This window comes from Protopterus annectens, chromosome 5.part0, assembly GCF_019279795.1.
Source record: "Protopterus annectens isolate FY-2018-M chromosome 5.part0, PAN1.0, whole genome shotgun sequence".
Taxonomy (NCBI): domain Eukaryota; kingdom Metazoa; phylum Chordata; order Ceratodontiformes; family Protopteridae; genus Protopterus; species Protopterus annectens.
Genome location: NC_056735.1, coordinates 1,369,404,100 through 1,369,420,435, shown reverse-complemented (window position 1 = coordinate 1,369,420,435; position 16,336 = coordinate 1,369,404,100). Strand labels below are relative to the sequence as shown.

At 41.9% G+C, this 16,336-nt stretch overlaps 1 protein-coding gene across 1 annotated transcript in view; it reads right to left on the bottom strand.

Moving 5' to 3' along the window:
* The window catches only part of CCDC83 (coiled-coil domain containing 83), a 1,061,671-nt gene that overhangs the window by 1,007,473 nt on the left and 37,862 nt on the right, over positions 1-16,336 (bottom strand). Inside the window, exon 2 of the mRNA XM_044071188.1 lies at positions 410-504. Coding sequence (XP_043927123.1) covers positions 410-489 — 80 coding nt within the window. The 5' untranslated portion in view covers positions 490-504. The remainder of the gene's footprint in view (positions 1-409; positions 505-16,336) is intronic.

Below are 16,336 nucleotides of genomic sequence, written 5' to 3'. Positions count from 1 at the left end.
AACTCTGTATAGGACAGTGTCATTTTAGACTTTTACAGTTACAATAACTATCATAAAAGGCAAACTGTGAGATATCTTCCAAATACACATTGTTTATGAAATCATAAGCAAAGAATGGCTAGTATCTTCCACACACTTTGTACTACTTTGATATTTCTAAAATTACTCCCACTGTATCACTTTAAAGCTAATCTTCATTTCCCACCAAGGCATACATGTTCTCTCTTAAAAATATATCGCACCGGAATAAAGAAACTGGCTGAAAATCCTTGTATACATTTTAAACCTCTTCCAACCCCAAAGGTCAACTTTACAAGGCTTCATAACATTCAACAGCTATACTTTTCAATACTAGCAAAATAAAACTATAAAACTAGAAGTAATGGTTAGTATTCTTTAGAAAACTTACTGATATGCCAGAAGTGCTTCTGCAAATGTCATCATAGCTTCATTGCCTTCTTTTCCTCCCTTCTTTTTCTTCTTGCCCATGTTGAGATAGATATGCTATCAGAACACAAACATTAAGGTACATTAGAAAACCTATGAAATTATCTTTGTAGACACTATACAAAGAATACTAAATAAGAGTATAAAATAAATACTATTAAAGAATACACCAATATATTATAGTACTACTAACCAGCAGATTGTAGTACTACTAACTATAAAGCAAGTATTAGTCAAAAGTCAGGCATCTACCAGTGCATCCTCGTTTGATTATGTAATAAACAGATCTGCTTAAATGAGCATCTTGTACCCATCTGGCACTTACTGCAGGAGGTTAAGACTATGAGTTAGGCATCTACCAGTGCATCCTCATTTGATTATGCAATAAACAAATCTGCTTAAATGAGCATCTTGTACCCATCTGGCACTTATTGCAGGAGGTTAAGACTATGAGCTGTTATTTCCTGTGGTACAGGGTTTGATTCCCTCACCCATCATTTACCTAATGTGTGACCTTCAGTAAGTCACTTAACCAAACACTACTCCCAGGTTGCCCCTGAAAAGGGACTGTGTATCCTGTGAGGTTACCTGATTAACAAATGGGTATTATTATTATTACCTCTCATTAAGTTAACATTTACCAACTCCTTCCACGCTGTGTGTATATACCAGGCTCCCAAAAGGCAACCTTTTTTAACAGAGACCTCTTAATACCTGAAGTCCACTACTACGAACTGTAGCTCAACTGGACCCAGCCATTTATACTCTTAACAAGCTCAGAGCTATGGGACAGTGTATGTAGAATAAATAACTTTGGCAGTTTGTCTTTTAAAGTGTTTGTAAAAAACTTACATGACTGTGGTGATGTGTACACCTACGGTGCTACGTAGATTATATCCACTTTTTTTAGTCTCCCCGCCCTTTAAAATCTTTCGGGTTATGAAAGTTACAGCTAGTTTAGAACTGTGGTATATTCAGAATATTAACAAATAGAACAAAGTAACCTCCAGAAGCTGGAAAGGCTTGTTCTACAAGCCTTCTGCCCACTCATATAAAAGTGTTAGCAAAGGGGTTTTTTTTGGACAGTTTCCCAATCTATAAGATGATCTCTCCTGAAGCTATGACTACAGGATTCAAGGGCACAACTGATAAATGACTAACTGGAGCTGTAGGTTCCTGCCAGTACCATATATAATAACATACAATCAATAAAATACCTGAAAACAGATAGTTTCTGGCGGGTTTCATCTGCTGTGGCATGGCCAGACTCCTTAATCACAGCCTCACTGATCTAATCGGGTCATATCCAATAACAAGCCTACTACTTGTAACCTGTCTTCCACAGCAAGTTTACTAATAGCAGGCTGATCTGCAATGTGCCATGTTTAAATCTTCAATCCCTGCATAAGTGTGTTTTGGCTCCTTCCTCTCTTTGTGCATGCCAGGCAAGTAATTTGAATCGTAACAATACATTTCTTGTGCGATTGAATTATACCTACAGGTATTTTTTTGTTTTGTGATTATTTGAAATTTGAGTAATAACTTAATGGATAAATGCTGTTTCCAATAGCAGTTTAGATGCCTAATAATATTTACAATGTATCTGTAATTTTCTCAACAGACTAGACTCCAGAAGTTACTAGTAATGTATTTATAAACTGAATAAAAGAATGCATGACTTGTATTCATCTTAAAAGGACATGTATCCTTGCTTTTTATTAACTGTGTATATCTGCAGTTTTTGACTATTTTTGGTTTCTCAACTTCCAGATGAATTTATTCAGCTGTGCAGATTAGCAATTCTTAAAGGTTTTGGGATTTTTTTGGCATCCGTTAATTAAATTGTTGTTGGAACATTACTTGGTCTGAGGATTGTACTTCTTTAATACTAAATATCAAACCAAAGAGCGTATTTTCTCTCAACTGTAACTAATGCTAATGAGAGTGATTTGCCTGAAATAGCGCAAATAGCTCCTAATGTTGTAAGCAGTTCAGTAGTAAGGGCTATATGCAATAATAGCTGATCCTTTGCTTCGGTGTGCTATAGTTTAATTTATTAACGACAAGTTTGTTGCCCTCACATATACACAGGACCTCTGCCTTGCTATACAATTTTTAAGTTCTCGTTCTATACAGTGTTTATGCCCATCTCTCTCTTTCACTATAGTGCTTCCATGCTCTCATTCCTGTAACACCATCTTTTACTGTTTTTCAGGTTCCCAAAAGGCACCAGCATTAACCAAGACCTCTTAATAGCTGACTATGAACTCTAGTTCAACTGGACTGAACCATTTATACTCTTAACAACCCCAGAGCTACTGTGCGGTGTACATAGAATAAATAACTTCAGCCATTTGTCTTTTAAAGTGTTTGTAAAGAAATTACGTGATTGCAGTGGTGTGCACACCTGCAGGGGTATGTAAATTATATCCACTTTTTTTAGTCCCCCCGCCCTTTACAATCTATTGGGTTATGACATCATAGCTAGTTTCGAACTGTGGTCTATTTAGAATATTAACAAATACTAACAATGTATCATTAACAGCTCTTGAAGCTGGAAAAGCTTGTTCTAAAAGCCTTCTGCCCTCCCATTTAAAAGTGTTAGCAAAGGGTTTTTATCGGACAGGCTCTACCCTCTCTGTTCTCCCTCGCTTCACTCAGGCTCACAACGCATCTCTACCCATCCCGCATTCCCAACCACCCCCACTTCAATTACATTCAAAAGCTCCTCCCAAAAGTACTCTCTGACCAATCCCAATCCATCACCCACAATCCTCCACCTAACAATCCTAGCTCTTACAGGACACATTATTTAGATAACAGCCACATATTGCTAGTCCCACCCCCCACACACATTTTTCAGTCTTTCTTAATACACCCAACTTAATTTCTTCTTTATAATTTCTTTATCTTAAACCCAAAATTTCTTCTTTATAATTTCTTTATCTTAAACCCGACAAAATGTCACAACTAAAAATTATTACTAGCTTCACCATATTTATGTCTGCAGCCCTAATGCTGCTAATATATACTACTTCCCTTAAACACTCACAAATCAACTTTGCCCCAAAGTCCCCCACTCTTCTGACCCACTATGAAAAACATGCCAATACCTTTTCAAAAATATCACCTAGCCTAACCCAGTCAAACATTCTACTTTTCTAAGCAAAAAATTTTGTCTTCTTCCACAGAACCCATTTCATAATTTTATCATACCTTATTTTTGTGCAAAACACTCACCTACAACAACTAATACTCCCCTCCTCTCCTTAATCTAATTCAGTATGGTGATATCTACTCCAATCCTGGACCCCCTCAGTACTTCTCCTATACCCAATATCCTCTCTCACAAAATCTGTTACTAGTCATCTTAAACATAAGTAGCATTTCCAACAAAATAACCAAATTTCATTTCTCACTAACACAATACTCCCCTGATATATTTACTGTTTCTGAAACCTGGTTAAAGCTGCACATCAAAGACACCAAAATTCTGCCACCAGGATTTAACATTCTAAGAACTGACAGAATCAATAAAATAGCTGGAGGAGTAGTCTTAATTTATCCTAGTACATATACAATTCTACCTCTCTCCAAACCAATTCCCACATTTAGTAATGCTGAAATTCTCACTGCATCATTAAAGATAAACAGCACCAAACAACTTTGTATTGCAATAGTTGACATACTCCCAGGCCAAAATCTTCTTATACTTGAAATTCTTTCCTGAATATCTGCTTTAGATGTATAGGATCCATCTAGGTTCATTTATTTGTACTGATGGGCCATTTTGAGCCTAACCAGTTTCCTCATGTTACCAGCCTCCACGCTTATGCTATAGAGCGAGGCCTCTTATTGGCTGAGCTATCTTTATCCCAGGATGCACCACCACTAATCCCATAGATCTTGTTTGTCTGCATTCATGCACACATGCACAACTTGTTTATATAACATTGTTAGATGTTTCAAGATGAAACAACAGGATTCGGACCTTCTGATATCCTCTGATCTCCAAGGAAGGGGGAAGGAGGGTGGGTTATTAGGAATGTAGGCGAGATGGATCCCAAACATCTAAAGTTATGGTAAGTACATAACTAAAAGATGTTATGTGATCCTATCTCGCTTACATTCTACTGATGGGACAGCGTCCTAGCACCTAAATCCTGGGTGGCTCATTGGAAAACACTCCTGAGCACTGTGGAACCAAATGAAGCTCGTCCTCTAGATGCCACATCCAATTTGTAGTGGGAAATAAAGTGCGGGGAAGACCATGTAGCTGCAGCACAAATGTCACTAATGGCAAGCTTAGAATGAAATGCTATCGAGTAGCCATAGCCCTTGTAGAATGAGCTTTGACAGAGGTGGTAAGCTCTTTGTTAGAATAGGAATAAGCTTGAGTAATACAGTCCCTGATCCATTTGGCAATAGTGACCTTTGTGACAGCTTTGCCCAATTTATTGTCTGCAAAGGATACAAACAACTGATCTGTTTTCCTTGTTTATTTGGTCCTGTCTAAATAAAAACGCAACTGCCTGTGGACATCTAGTGTGTGGAATGAATTCTGCTTTGTTAGAATATTTTGGAAAAAGACTGGAAGTTCTAACGATTGTTGTAAGCAGAAACTGGAACAAACTTTAGGGACAAAGGAAGGATTTGGCCTGAGGGATACTCTGTCTTTGTGAAAAACCAAGTACGGGGGGTTTACTGACAAAGCTTGAAGCTCTGAAACTCTTCTGGCAGAAGTAATTGCCACCAGAAAAGCTGTCTTCCATGATAGAAACTTTAGATCACATGTAGCCGCCGGTTCAAAGGGAAGGAAGTCAAGCCGTAACACTATATCGAGATCCCATGGAGGTGCAGGATGAGAAATCGGAGGTCTTAATAGAGCAGCACCTTTCAAGAAGGTCTTACACAATCTGTTGCTCATTAAAGGTAGGTTTATGGATTCGTGAAAATTGGAAATCGCTGCCAATTGGACCTTGATGGTAGAGACTGAAGAGCCTTGATTGAAAAGAGAAGTTAAAAATTTTAGTACTTCTGCCACGGCAATAGAGATGGGGTCCAGGCCCCGGAGTTGAGCCCAAATAGCAAATCTTTTCCATTTGCTAGAATACAGTTTCTTTGTAGCAGACTTATGGGCCGAAGATAATATGTGTACAACCTCTGGATCCAATGTATGACTCCTGACTATAGTCGGAAGAGGAGGAGCCAAGCAGTCAATTTTAAGGTGTGCAGGGACTGGTGGAATAGTCCCGACTGATGAACCAAAAGATCTGGGATCTGATCCAGGAACCATGGACCTTCCAGAGCATATTTCCGAAGGTAGGGAAACCATACTTGAGGCCAGTAAGGAGCAATTAAGATCATTTTGCTCCCCAAGAGAGATGCCTTTTGAATCACCCTGGGAAGGAGAGGAACTGGAGGGAAGGCATAAAGCAAGCCGGTGGGCCAAGGACGGACTAGGGCTCTTCCCCGGAGCCGGGGTTAAAGAGAAGAATTCTTTGCACTTTGCATTCAGAGGAGTCGCGAAGAGGTCGCAACATGGAACTCCCCATTTGCTGAAAATCTGACTTGCAACTGTCATATTCAGAGACCATTCGTGAGGAGAGGACGGTTCTGCTCAATCTGTCAGCTATCACATTGGACTTGCCCGGTATGTGAGTAGCCACTAGAAAGCGTTTGGTCAAGACTGCCCATTCCCAAACTCTCATGGCTTCTCTGCAAAGAGGATAGGATCTGGTCCCTCCCTGTTTGTTCAGGTACCAGACAACTGACATGTTGTCTGAGTGTGAGCAACAATTACGCCCTGAGGGAGATAATCGTGAAGGGCTTGAAGGGACAAGTACTGCCCTCATTTCTAGGATGTTGATATGAAGTAGGGTCTCTTCCGGGTGCCATTTGCCTTGGACTGACCTGCCCAGGGAATGCCCCCCCCACCCCATCTGGGAGGCGTCCGTGGTCAAAGTGGCCACAGGAGGAGGTAGAACACAGGGTCGTCCCTGATCCAAATTGGAGGGCACTAGCCACCAGCGAAGGTCCCGTTTGCAAGATTCCGTGATCCATATGAGGTGACTGAGAGGGAGTTCCTGAAAGGACCACTGAGCTGAAAGAAGCCATTGGAGAATTCTCATGTGCAACCTTGCCAAGGGGACTAGAAGAACCGTGGTGGACATGGATCCCAATAGCTGCAGGACCATCCTGGCTGGAGCTTTGGACCTGGGAAGTAAGGCTCGAACTTGAGTCTGTATGGTTTGTATTCTGTCTGTAGGTAGATAGACCCGCATTCGGTTTGAGTCTATCTCTACCCCTATGAATCTTATTCGTTGAGATGGCAGCAACACAGACTTTGGCCAATTGAAGGTGATTCCAAGGGAACTGACGAGTGATATAGTGGCTCGAAGACTCTGCAGTAGTAGATGCCTGGAGGTGGCAGTTAGGAGCCAGTCATCTGAATGGAAACACCTGGAATCCTAGACTTCTCAGGTGAGCAGTCATGACTGCCAAACACTTGGTGAATACCCTGGGGGCTGTGGTGAGACCAAAGGGCAGCCGCGGAACTGAAAATGACTGCCTCCTAGGCTGGGCGCAGATGTCTCCTGGACGCTTGATGTACCATGATATGGTAATAAGCGACCTTGAGATCTATGGAGCACATCCAAACACCCTTCTCCAGCAATGGGAGAATGGTTTGTAGGGTGACCATTCGAACTTGGACTTTCTGACTGAGCGGTTTAGGATGCTGGGGTCCAAAATGGGCCTCAAGTCCCGGTCTTTTTGGCACCAAAAGAATCTTGAGTAAGTCCCTAATCCGATCTGGTCTGCAGGGACCGGTTGGATGACTCCTTTTGCAGCAGCTTTGAAACTTCTGAGGCTGCAGTATCCCGTTGACTGGGTGGCGGGTCGGGATTTTTGGACTGAGGGGGATGAGAGAATGGGATGGTGTAACCTCCGGCGATAATTGAAGCACCCATCGGTCCTGAGTGATACCTTCCCAGGCTTTTAGGTGCTTGGCGACCCCGACTGGCTCGGAGCTGCACAGTTGGGCAATCCCTCAGGGACTGTGAAGGCTGAAGAGCCCACGAAAGGACTCGCGGTCTCCAGTGTTGCGAGGGCCTCTGCCGCCTCTGGGGCAGCGGGAATTCCGAAAAAACCCTCCTGCCTCTGGAAGGGAGTCCTCCCTACTGAGAGGGGTAAGGCTTCTGAGATCTACAGAACCACATTTTCCTCCTCTTTTAGCTTTGGGATAAGGCCGAAAGGAGTGGAAAATCGTGCCCCTGACGATCAGTCAGAGTCTTACCCTCCTGTTCACAGCGGGTCAGTGTGTCCTTTACCTTGGGTCCAAACAGGGAGGACCCATCAAAGGCGTCGGCAAGGATGACTTAAAGGCCTCGCGAAATGACACAGGTGGAGCCAGGCTTGTCTCCGTGAGAGCAATGCCTGTACCGCCGCTCTACTAGCCTTGGCTGCATAAGAAATGAGCCTCATGGACGAGTTTGAGATGGGGCGACATTGTAGCCAGCTGAGAGCCAACCGTCTGGGCCAGCTCCTCAGGCAGGTTACCCAAGAGGGTATCGGATAGTTCTTTAATCAGATCCCTCTGAAATCTGGTAAAGTGCGTAAGGTAGTTCAAGGACCTCAATGTAAAGGCCGCTGAACTCAGGGTGCGCTTTCGTGCCGATCCATGCTCCTAGACTCCTTATTAGGAGGATGGACGGACGTCAAAGCCTCTGCTACATCTTGCTGGGTAGCAGATGCCACCACCAAAGCATCTACAGCCACACCTTTAGTTAGAAACTCTTTTTCAGGGGTGCGAGGAACTTATTGGAAGAGCAGGCACGGTTCCACAGAGTCTGGGTGTTCCCCGCCGACAGATCAAATCCAAGAGCTCATCGAGGCGGAGACACCCAGGAGGCGGAAGAGCTGAGCCCGAAGGCCTTCAGGAAACCGACTCATCAGCAGAAGGAGGTTTGGACTGCCAGCCGCCTCGTTGTTTTAGGGCTTCCAGGATGTCTGCAAAGGAGACATCATCCGAGGGCGACTTAGGGACCCCTCTGCATCATCGAGATCAGTGTCTGATGTAAGAGACTCATCAGGGGAGTCAACGTGCTTCCTCTTGCACGATCTCTTCCTGGAGGGTTCTTACGAAGAGGCTTCAGAAGGACCTCCAGGAGGAGAAACAGTGGGGGTAACCTCAGGCCCCGGGGCTCCGCTGTCTAAGGACAGGAGGACTGCCAAAGACCCAGTCTCGGTATACAGGGAAGGAGCTGGGGAGACCGTGGAGGTAGCCAAGGAAGATCTGGCTACTTGCCTCCTCATAGCCCTGAAGGCGGGACCACCAGAATCCTGGGAGGGTCCCACCTCCATTAGCCCGCGACAGTGGGCGGCACTCCCGCCGCTGGCGCACCAAGAGGGAGGCTTGGGACCGAAAACATCAATCCAAGCCTCTCCCCAGGGCCGGCGGAAGAAGTCCGTGTACTGAACTCCGACCCAAGAGCCGGAGTTGGAGCAAGGTCGGACCCGACCCTAAAACCTCCACGGTTCCACCAGCACCGGCTCCAAGCAGTGCCGAGGCTGTTGGAGGAGGAACCATAGTAGGAAGTGGACCATCGGCTCGAGCCGAATGGGCTGGAGCCGAAAACAGCTTTTGGAACACGGAGACTGGAAGAGTCTTAGGAGCACCCTGTTGATGTCGAATCAGACATCTTGGATGATCTGGAGGATACCGATCGGGCCGAACCGATTTCTCCATTGGCTCCAGGACTCGGGGACCCGGCTCAGATGGACTCCGACTATCGGCTCCGAGGGAGATCTCAAGGCAATTTCCTTGGTGCCGATAAGGACTCGGCTCGAGGGAAGAGTCTGACCGGTAACCTTATCGGCTCCAATATCAGTGGAGCCGATGAAGGTGACCGCCTCTCGATGCCCCAGTCCTCGGCTCCGAGACCAGAGGGGTCGAGGCTGGAGGCATCGAGGCCAGTTGCCCTTGCTCCGAAAGTCCGTGGAGCCGATGGAAGTCTGCCTAGGTTTTTTTTGTCGGTTCCGACTGACTAATTGAGGACTTTCTTCTTTTTGAAGGAGGTGGCGAAGATCAAAATAACAAGAAAAAAATAGCTAGAAGTTCAAAAGTAAAGTTTTTTTTTTTTTTTTTTTTACACAATAAGAAATAACACAGAAAGAGAGGTCAAGACCCTCTAACTAAAGCAATTACTTGACCCACTAACTAAACACTAGCCAAAAAAAGCTCTAGAATAGCAAAGGGAAGGCCCTCTAAGTAAAGCGGAAACCTTCCCTTCACAAAAATAACAATTTTCTCAACAGAAAAAGCAAATACACACACGTATCACAAGAATAGCCGTTAAAACAGCTTTTGGTTTGAAAACTAGGAAATTCCTCACAGGAAAAGTCTAAATAAATAGTACTTAGCCCAGCCAAGTTGAGACCACGTCTAAGCTTGTAAGCGGCAAACGAGATCTGGGGGATTAGTGGTGGTGCATCCTGGGATAAAGATAGCTCAGCCAATAAGAGGCCTCGCTCTATAGCATAAGAGTGCCGAGTCGGAGCCGAGGGATCGGCTCCGAGCCCATCAGTACAGAATGTAGGCGAGATAGGATCACATAACATCCTTCTTATACTTGAAGATATTCTTTCCTGAATATCTGAAAACATCTCCAGTGAAACAGTAATCATGGGAAATGTCAATATCAATTGTCAAAAATGATCCACCGATTCACCAGCAAACAATCTCAACCTCTACACAACTCATCACCACCCCAGTTAGAATACAAAACAATAGTAACTTTGGTTCAACCCTAGATTGGATCTTGTCTTTGACCCCCACAAGTACTCAAATTCCAATACACTCCCTAAATTCTTAAGTGTACACCTACCTGCATACACTTACAGAATCACCCTCCAAAAGCCCCAAACCCACACCTACAAAACATCCAGAAACCTAACAAACTTTGGTCAAGACCTCCGTAATAGTACATTAAAATCATTCAACTGGTCCATGCTAAAAATGTTACCCATAGACAATGCATCTATACAATAAACTATTTTTAGATGCTCTTAACAATTTAGCCCCTCTCAGAACACAAACAAAAGTAGATCATGCACCCTGGTTAACCAAATTCACTAAACAAATATTTAAAGTCAGAGATAAAGTTTGGAAAGCTTGTCAAAAGAATAAAAACAATGGAAAATTTCAGGCAGATATGAAACAAAGCAAAAAAAAAAAAAAAATCAGTACATGCTGATAAAAAAGGAATTTTACACAGCAACTAGCCAACCACAAAATCAATCCACAAAATTTTTGGAAAACCAACATCACTTCTTACCCCTGGGTCCACTCAAAATCCCCAACTACATACAAAACACCAAATGAAGTGGCTAATATGTTTAATACCCATATTTTATAGGCAGCATAGCTAAATTGGTTACAGGCTCTAACTATCGGAAATGCTAACTCCACAGATAATATTCTGCCCCTCCACCAAACATCCACTTCAGACAACACAACCTCTTTTCTCTCTTGCCAAAATACATCAACACCTAACACTCAGTCTCCTCCCTTCTCTTTACAACCTGTATAGGTTCACAGATAGGTTCATTTATTTGTACTAGACTAATTCCCCATGTAGGCCATTTTGAGCCTAACCAGTTTCCTCATGTGAGAATCAAACCCTGCAAGTTATGCTTGTAAGGTAAACACCTTAACCATTATGCCAGCCTCCCATGATTTCTTCTTCTTCTTCGGATGACCTCCCATCAGAATACTTAAAACATGCTGCCGAATATATTGCTTACCCTGTCAGCATACTTATCAATCAATCCATAAGTGAATCCCACGTCCCAACTCTTTTGAAGCTATCTATAATAACCCCTCTTCAAAGGAGGTAAATTAAATGAACTAAAACTATAGACTCATCTCTATATTATCCCCTCTACCAAAACTACTTAAAAAGTGTGTACACCTGCAATTACTAAACTACCTTATCCGTAACAACCGTCTTACACCCACAAAACATTGATTTAGGCCTACACACAGCACAATTGCCCTTATCTCCTTCACTGATATAGTAAACAAAGTTAGGGATTCCGGACAGTTAACCTCTGTAATACTACTAGATCTATTAAAGGCCTATGACATGGTATCACATGACAAACATCTACAGCAACTTTCTTCACTAGGATGTTCACAATCCTCCCAACAATGGTTTAACATCTAACCAACAGAAGTGTTACATGGCAATGTTACCTATCACAATAGCAGACTAACAAAACAGGAGTCCCACAAGAGTCCATACTTAGACCCTTCCTGTTCAATATCTTCATCAATAACCTACACACCACCTCCCTACAAAGCACATTAATCCAGTACACTGACAATTCCACAATCATCTCCTCATTAAACAATATACCAGGCCTTCTACAAATAACACAAAATGCTTTATCTCAATAGAATCTTGGCTAAATGAAAAATAATTACTGGTTAACCCCAACAAAACAAAACTTCTACTTTTTACTCCCAAAACAGTCTCATCTGAATTTAACATTTACTCCCAAAACAAAAACAGAAATTGAATCTGTAACACACACTAAGCTACTAGGTAACACCATAAGCAATAAACTCACATTTGAACACCACATACACAATACTATTAACAAAAAAAAAAAAAAAAAAACACTTCAAACTTGAGACACTCTACAGACACAAAAATTTTATGGATCCTTCTACCAAAAGAATGCTTTATCCTCTCTCCTATTTTAACCAACCTGCACTCGTCCCTAATAAATGTCAGTCCTGCTACTGCAAGATCATCAAATTTTCCACAGGCTTATCATGCCATTCACATCACTGCAAAGCTTTTACAGAGCTAAACTGGCTCGAATCCCCAGACCATCTTAACTATATACAACTATCTATTGCACATAAAATAATATATAAACCAGATTCCTGTCCCACCCTAAAATCTGTTCTGCACAGCTACATTCCTAGCAGAACTCTCTGTTCATTACACAAACAACTAAGTGTATACAAACCAAATAGAAGCACCAACCAGTGCCTTTATTCCTATGCTATAGCTACACTATGGAGGCCAGAAGAAATTTTTAGTATAGATAATGCCAATAAGTTCAAGATTGCACTAAAACACACCTTCTTAATTCACACATCTGTCTATGCTCTAAAACAAATATGTAACCCACACCTCTCCCTCTTAACCTCTCATAGTCATATTTCTCCCAAACATTTATTCCATCATCCACCTATACCCCCTTTCTTTTCTGTTTACTCACTCACCTCCAACTACCTCTTTCATACGTCTTACCCCTTGCTACCCCCACTTCCTCTTGTCAAAACTCCCTCTGGCTCCATTTCTCCTATTTTCCTACTGACGTATTCCTTAACTCACCTCTCAAACAGCCAAAATTGTATCCTAACTTTCCACCTCATTACCACTATTAATGTCCTTCAATATAAACCACCTTCTCCAATTACTATCAAACGTTTCGTACATTACTTATTCTTGAATCTGCTTATAAATACCATTTAATTTATTTTTTATGTCTTTCGTTTATATTTAAACAGATCACAACTCTTACTTTAAATGCTATTTCAGCACCTCCATTGTAACTCACACACTAATTATTGTAACAATTTTTGCAATTCTACATATGTTTTCCTTTTATAGATATGTAATATTTTAAAATGTCATTATTAAACGTTACTGGAGCTTGACTTTCCTAGTCACCAAATGTCAATAAATAAATAAGTAAGATAGATTAATTATTTTGCCTTTTCTTTCCTACTTCTGCTCTTTGTTCCTCTCAGTTCAGATAGTATCTCTGCATATTGAAATTATCATTAGCACCTTTACAGAATTTTTTATTTACAACATTATCTATAGTTCACTTCATTGTGCATACTTGCAATATGGCTATAGTCTGAATTACCAAAATTAAAAGTTATGTACTCACCATAACTAGACATCTGTGTTGCCCATGTTTTCATTCTTTTTCAATGAATGGGTTACAGATCTGATCCTTGGATCTGACTGGCAGCATATTTCAGAATTTGGATGCCACATTCAAGCTCCTTCCTCTGCCCATAATGCCCTAGTCCATCCTCAATACCTCAGACTGAGTTTGTTCCCATAAAATCCTCATAAATTAGATAAAGAAAAGGAATAGCTCCAAAGAATTGGGCTCAAACTCAGAACTATAAGTTCCAATAATTAGTCCAACAGGTTCCTGCAGAAAATTTTAGGAAGGGGAATGGAAGGGGGGGGGGGTTGTGGAAGAATGAAAATGGATAACACAGATGCCTAATTATGGTAAGTACATAGCTTTTAAATCTGGTGTTGTCCTTTTCATTCTTCCTCACTGAATTGGACAGACTCCCCAGTTATGTTAATCTTAGGTGGCCCTCATGGAAGGATATTCCAGAGAACCACTGAGCCAAAGGCAGCTCTGCTTCTGGATGTTAGATCCAATTTGTGATGAGTAACAAAGGTATGAGCATTGGACCTTGCAGCTGCTGAGCAAATACCATCAATAGAAGTTATTGACCAAAAAGCAAAAATCCATGGATCTAGTTGAGTGGGCTTTAGATGGTCTTGATAAGGAAATGCCGTGTTGAGAATAGATCCATGAAATGCAATCAGTTATCCATTTAGCCAATGCACCTTTAGAAACTGGATAACTCAGTTGATTTGATGAAAAGAATACAAACAGATGATCTTATTTTTTGATTTGTTTCATTATATGTAGACAAACCATAATTGCCTGTGCACATCCAGGAGATGTAACATGTAGTCTCCTTTGTTTGAAAAATTTGGAAAGATAACTAGTAAATGAATCAATGGATCAGTTAATGTTAGATTCAGAAGCCACTTTAGGTAAAAAGGAAGGGTTTGTATATAAAGTTTCTCTCTCTTTATGGAAAATAACGTAGGCAGTCTTTATGATAAAACCTGGAATTCAGAAATTCTTTTGAAGAAGTGATAGCTACTAAAAGGGGTATTTTCCATGACATAAATTTTAAATATTTTTTGCTGAAAATTCAAAGGGTTTCCTGAGTCAGACCTTGTAGCATGACAGTCAGATCCCAGGGAGGTGAAGGATCCTTTATTGGAGGTCTTTTGCTGAAAATTCAAGGGTTTCCTGAGTCAGACCTTGTAGCATGACAGTCAGATCCCAGAGAGGTGAAGGATCCTTTATTGGAGGTCTAAGGAGAAATATACCTTTCAGAAAGGCTTCACATAACTTCAAAGAGGCCAAAGAATACTTTTTATCTCCTATATGAAAATTTGAAATTGCTGGCAATTGTAGTTTAATTGTAGAAAAACTAGCTCCTTCTTTAAAACGTGTAGCCAGAAAGTCAAGGACAGCAGAGATCGGAAGAAGGGTCATCATAATTTCTCAATGCCCACAAGGATAATCTTTTCCATTTGTACTTGCAAACCTTCTTGGAGTCTTTTTGTAAAAATAATAGAATGATACATACTGGGGAAGAAAGTTTGGGCTGTCTGGCTATTACTGGAACTGGAGAAATCATATGGTTAGCTTGAAGGCTGGGATGCTGGGATGATTCATCCCTGATGGGTGTGAGAGATCTGGAGTTGGGTCCAGTATCCAGGGAGGATAAAGAAGGTGAGACCAAAGGAAGGGGAACCATACCTGTTGAGGCCAGTAAAGAGCAATGAGGATGACTGAGCTCTTCATCCAGATTGCTTTCTGTAGAAATTTGAGGATCAAAGGAAGTAGAGGATAAAAGTAAAGGAGAAGGATTGCCAAATGTTGACTAGAGCATCTCTCAGTGACTTCCCCTGAGAGGGAGAGAAAAATACCTGCTGCACTTGTTGTGGGGGGATGCAAAGAGGTCACAGTACAGTTGACCCCAAAAACAGAAAATTTTCTCCACCATTGATTGTCTGGGAGACCACACGTGAGGCATCATAAAGGACCTGCTTAGTTTGTCCGCTAGTATGTTGGTTTTTCCTGGAATGTGCATTGCAATTAGAAAGCGGCTGGTGGAGATCATCTATGGCCACACTCTCATAGCCTCTCTGCAGACTGGGTAATACTGGCTTCTCCATTGTTTGTTGATCTACCAGACTACAAACATGTTGTTGGTCTGAATCACAATAGTCACTAGAGGAAGAACATCTTGAAATGCCTACAACACTAAACGTCCTGCTCTTATCTATAGGATATTGATATGTGAACTGGTCTCTTGGGGAACCATATGTCTTGGACTATCTTTCCCAAGTAACGCCCCCCCACCCCAACTGGGAGATGTATGTATTCGCTATGGCCATTGGGGGCACTAAAATAAAGGGTTGGCCTAGGTAAATGTCTGAATGTATCCACCAGTGGATGTGGTGTTTGCAAACTGGTGTAAGCCTGACTGGAAAAATAGGGGTTGTCAAAGATTAGACCATTGAACAGCTAGAGTCCATTGAGGAACACACATAGTAACGTGCTAAAGGAAACATGATAATTGCTGCTGCCATAGACCCCAGTGCTTGAAGAATGAATCCAGCTGGAGGAGACAGATGGGAAAGAATCTGATGAACCTGAAATCTAAGTGTGTCTATGCGATAAGCTGCTAAGGATGCAGTTTGCATTGTCGTGTTCAGATGTGTGCCAATAAACTCCAGAATCTGTATTTGTGTTCAATTCTGATTTGGTGTAATTGATTGGTATTCCCAGTGAGTGACAAATCTGGAGCAAATAGTCCCTGGATTGTTGAAGGAGATGCATGGAGGGGCAGTGAGGAGCCAGTCATTTAGATATGAAAACACCTGGAATCCTTTTAGTCTCAAGTGAGCTGCCACTGCTGCCATACAAATTGGTAAACACTATGGGGGCTATGGTGAGTCCAAAA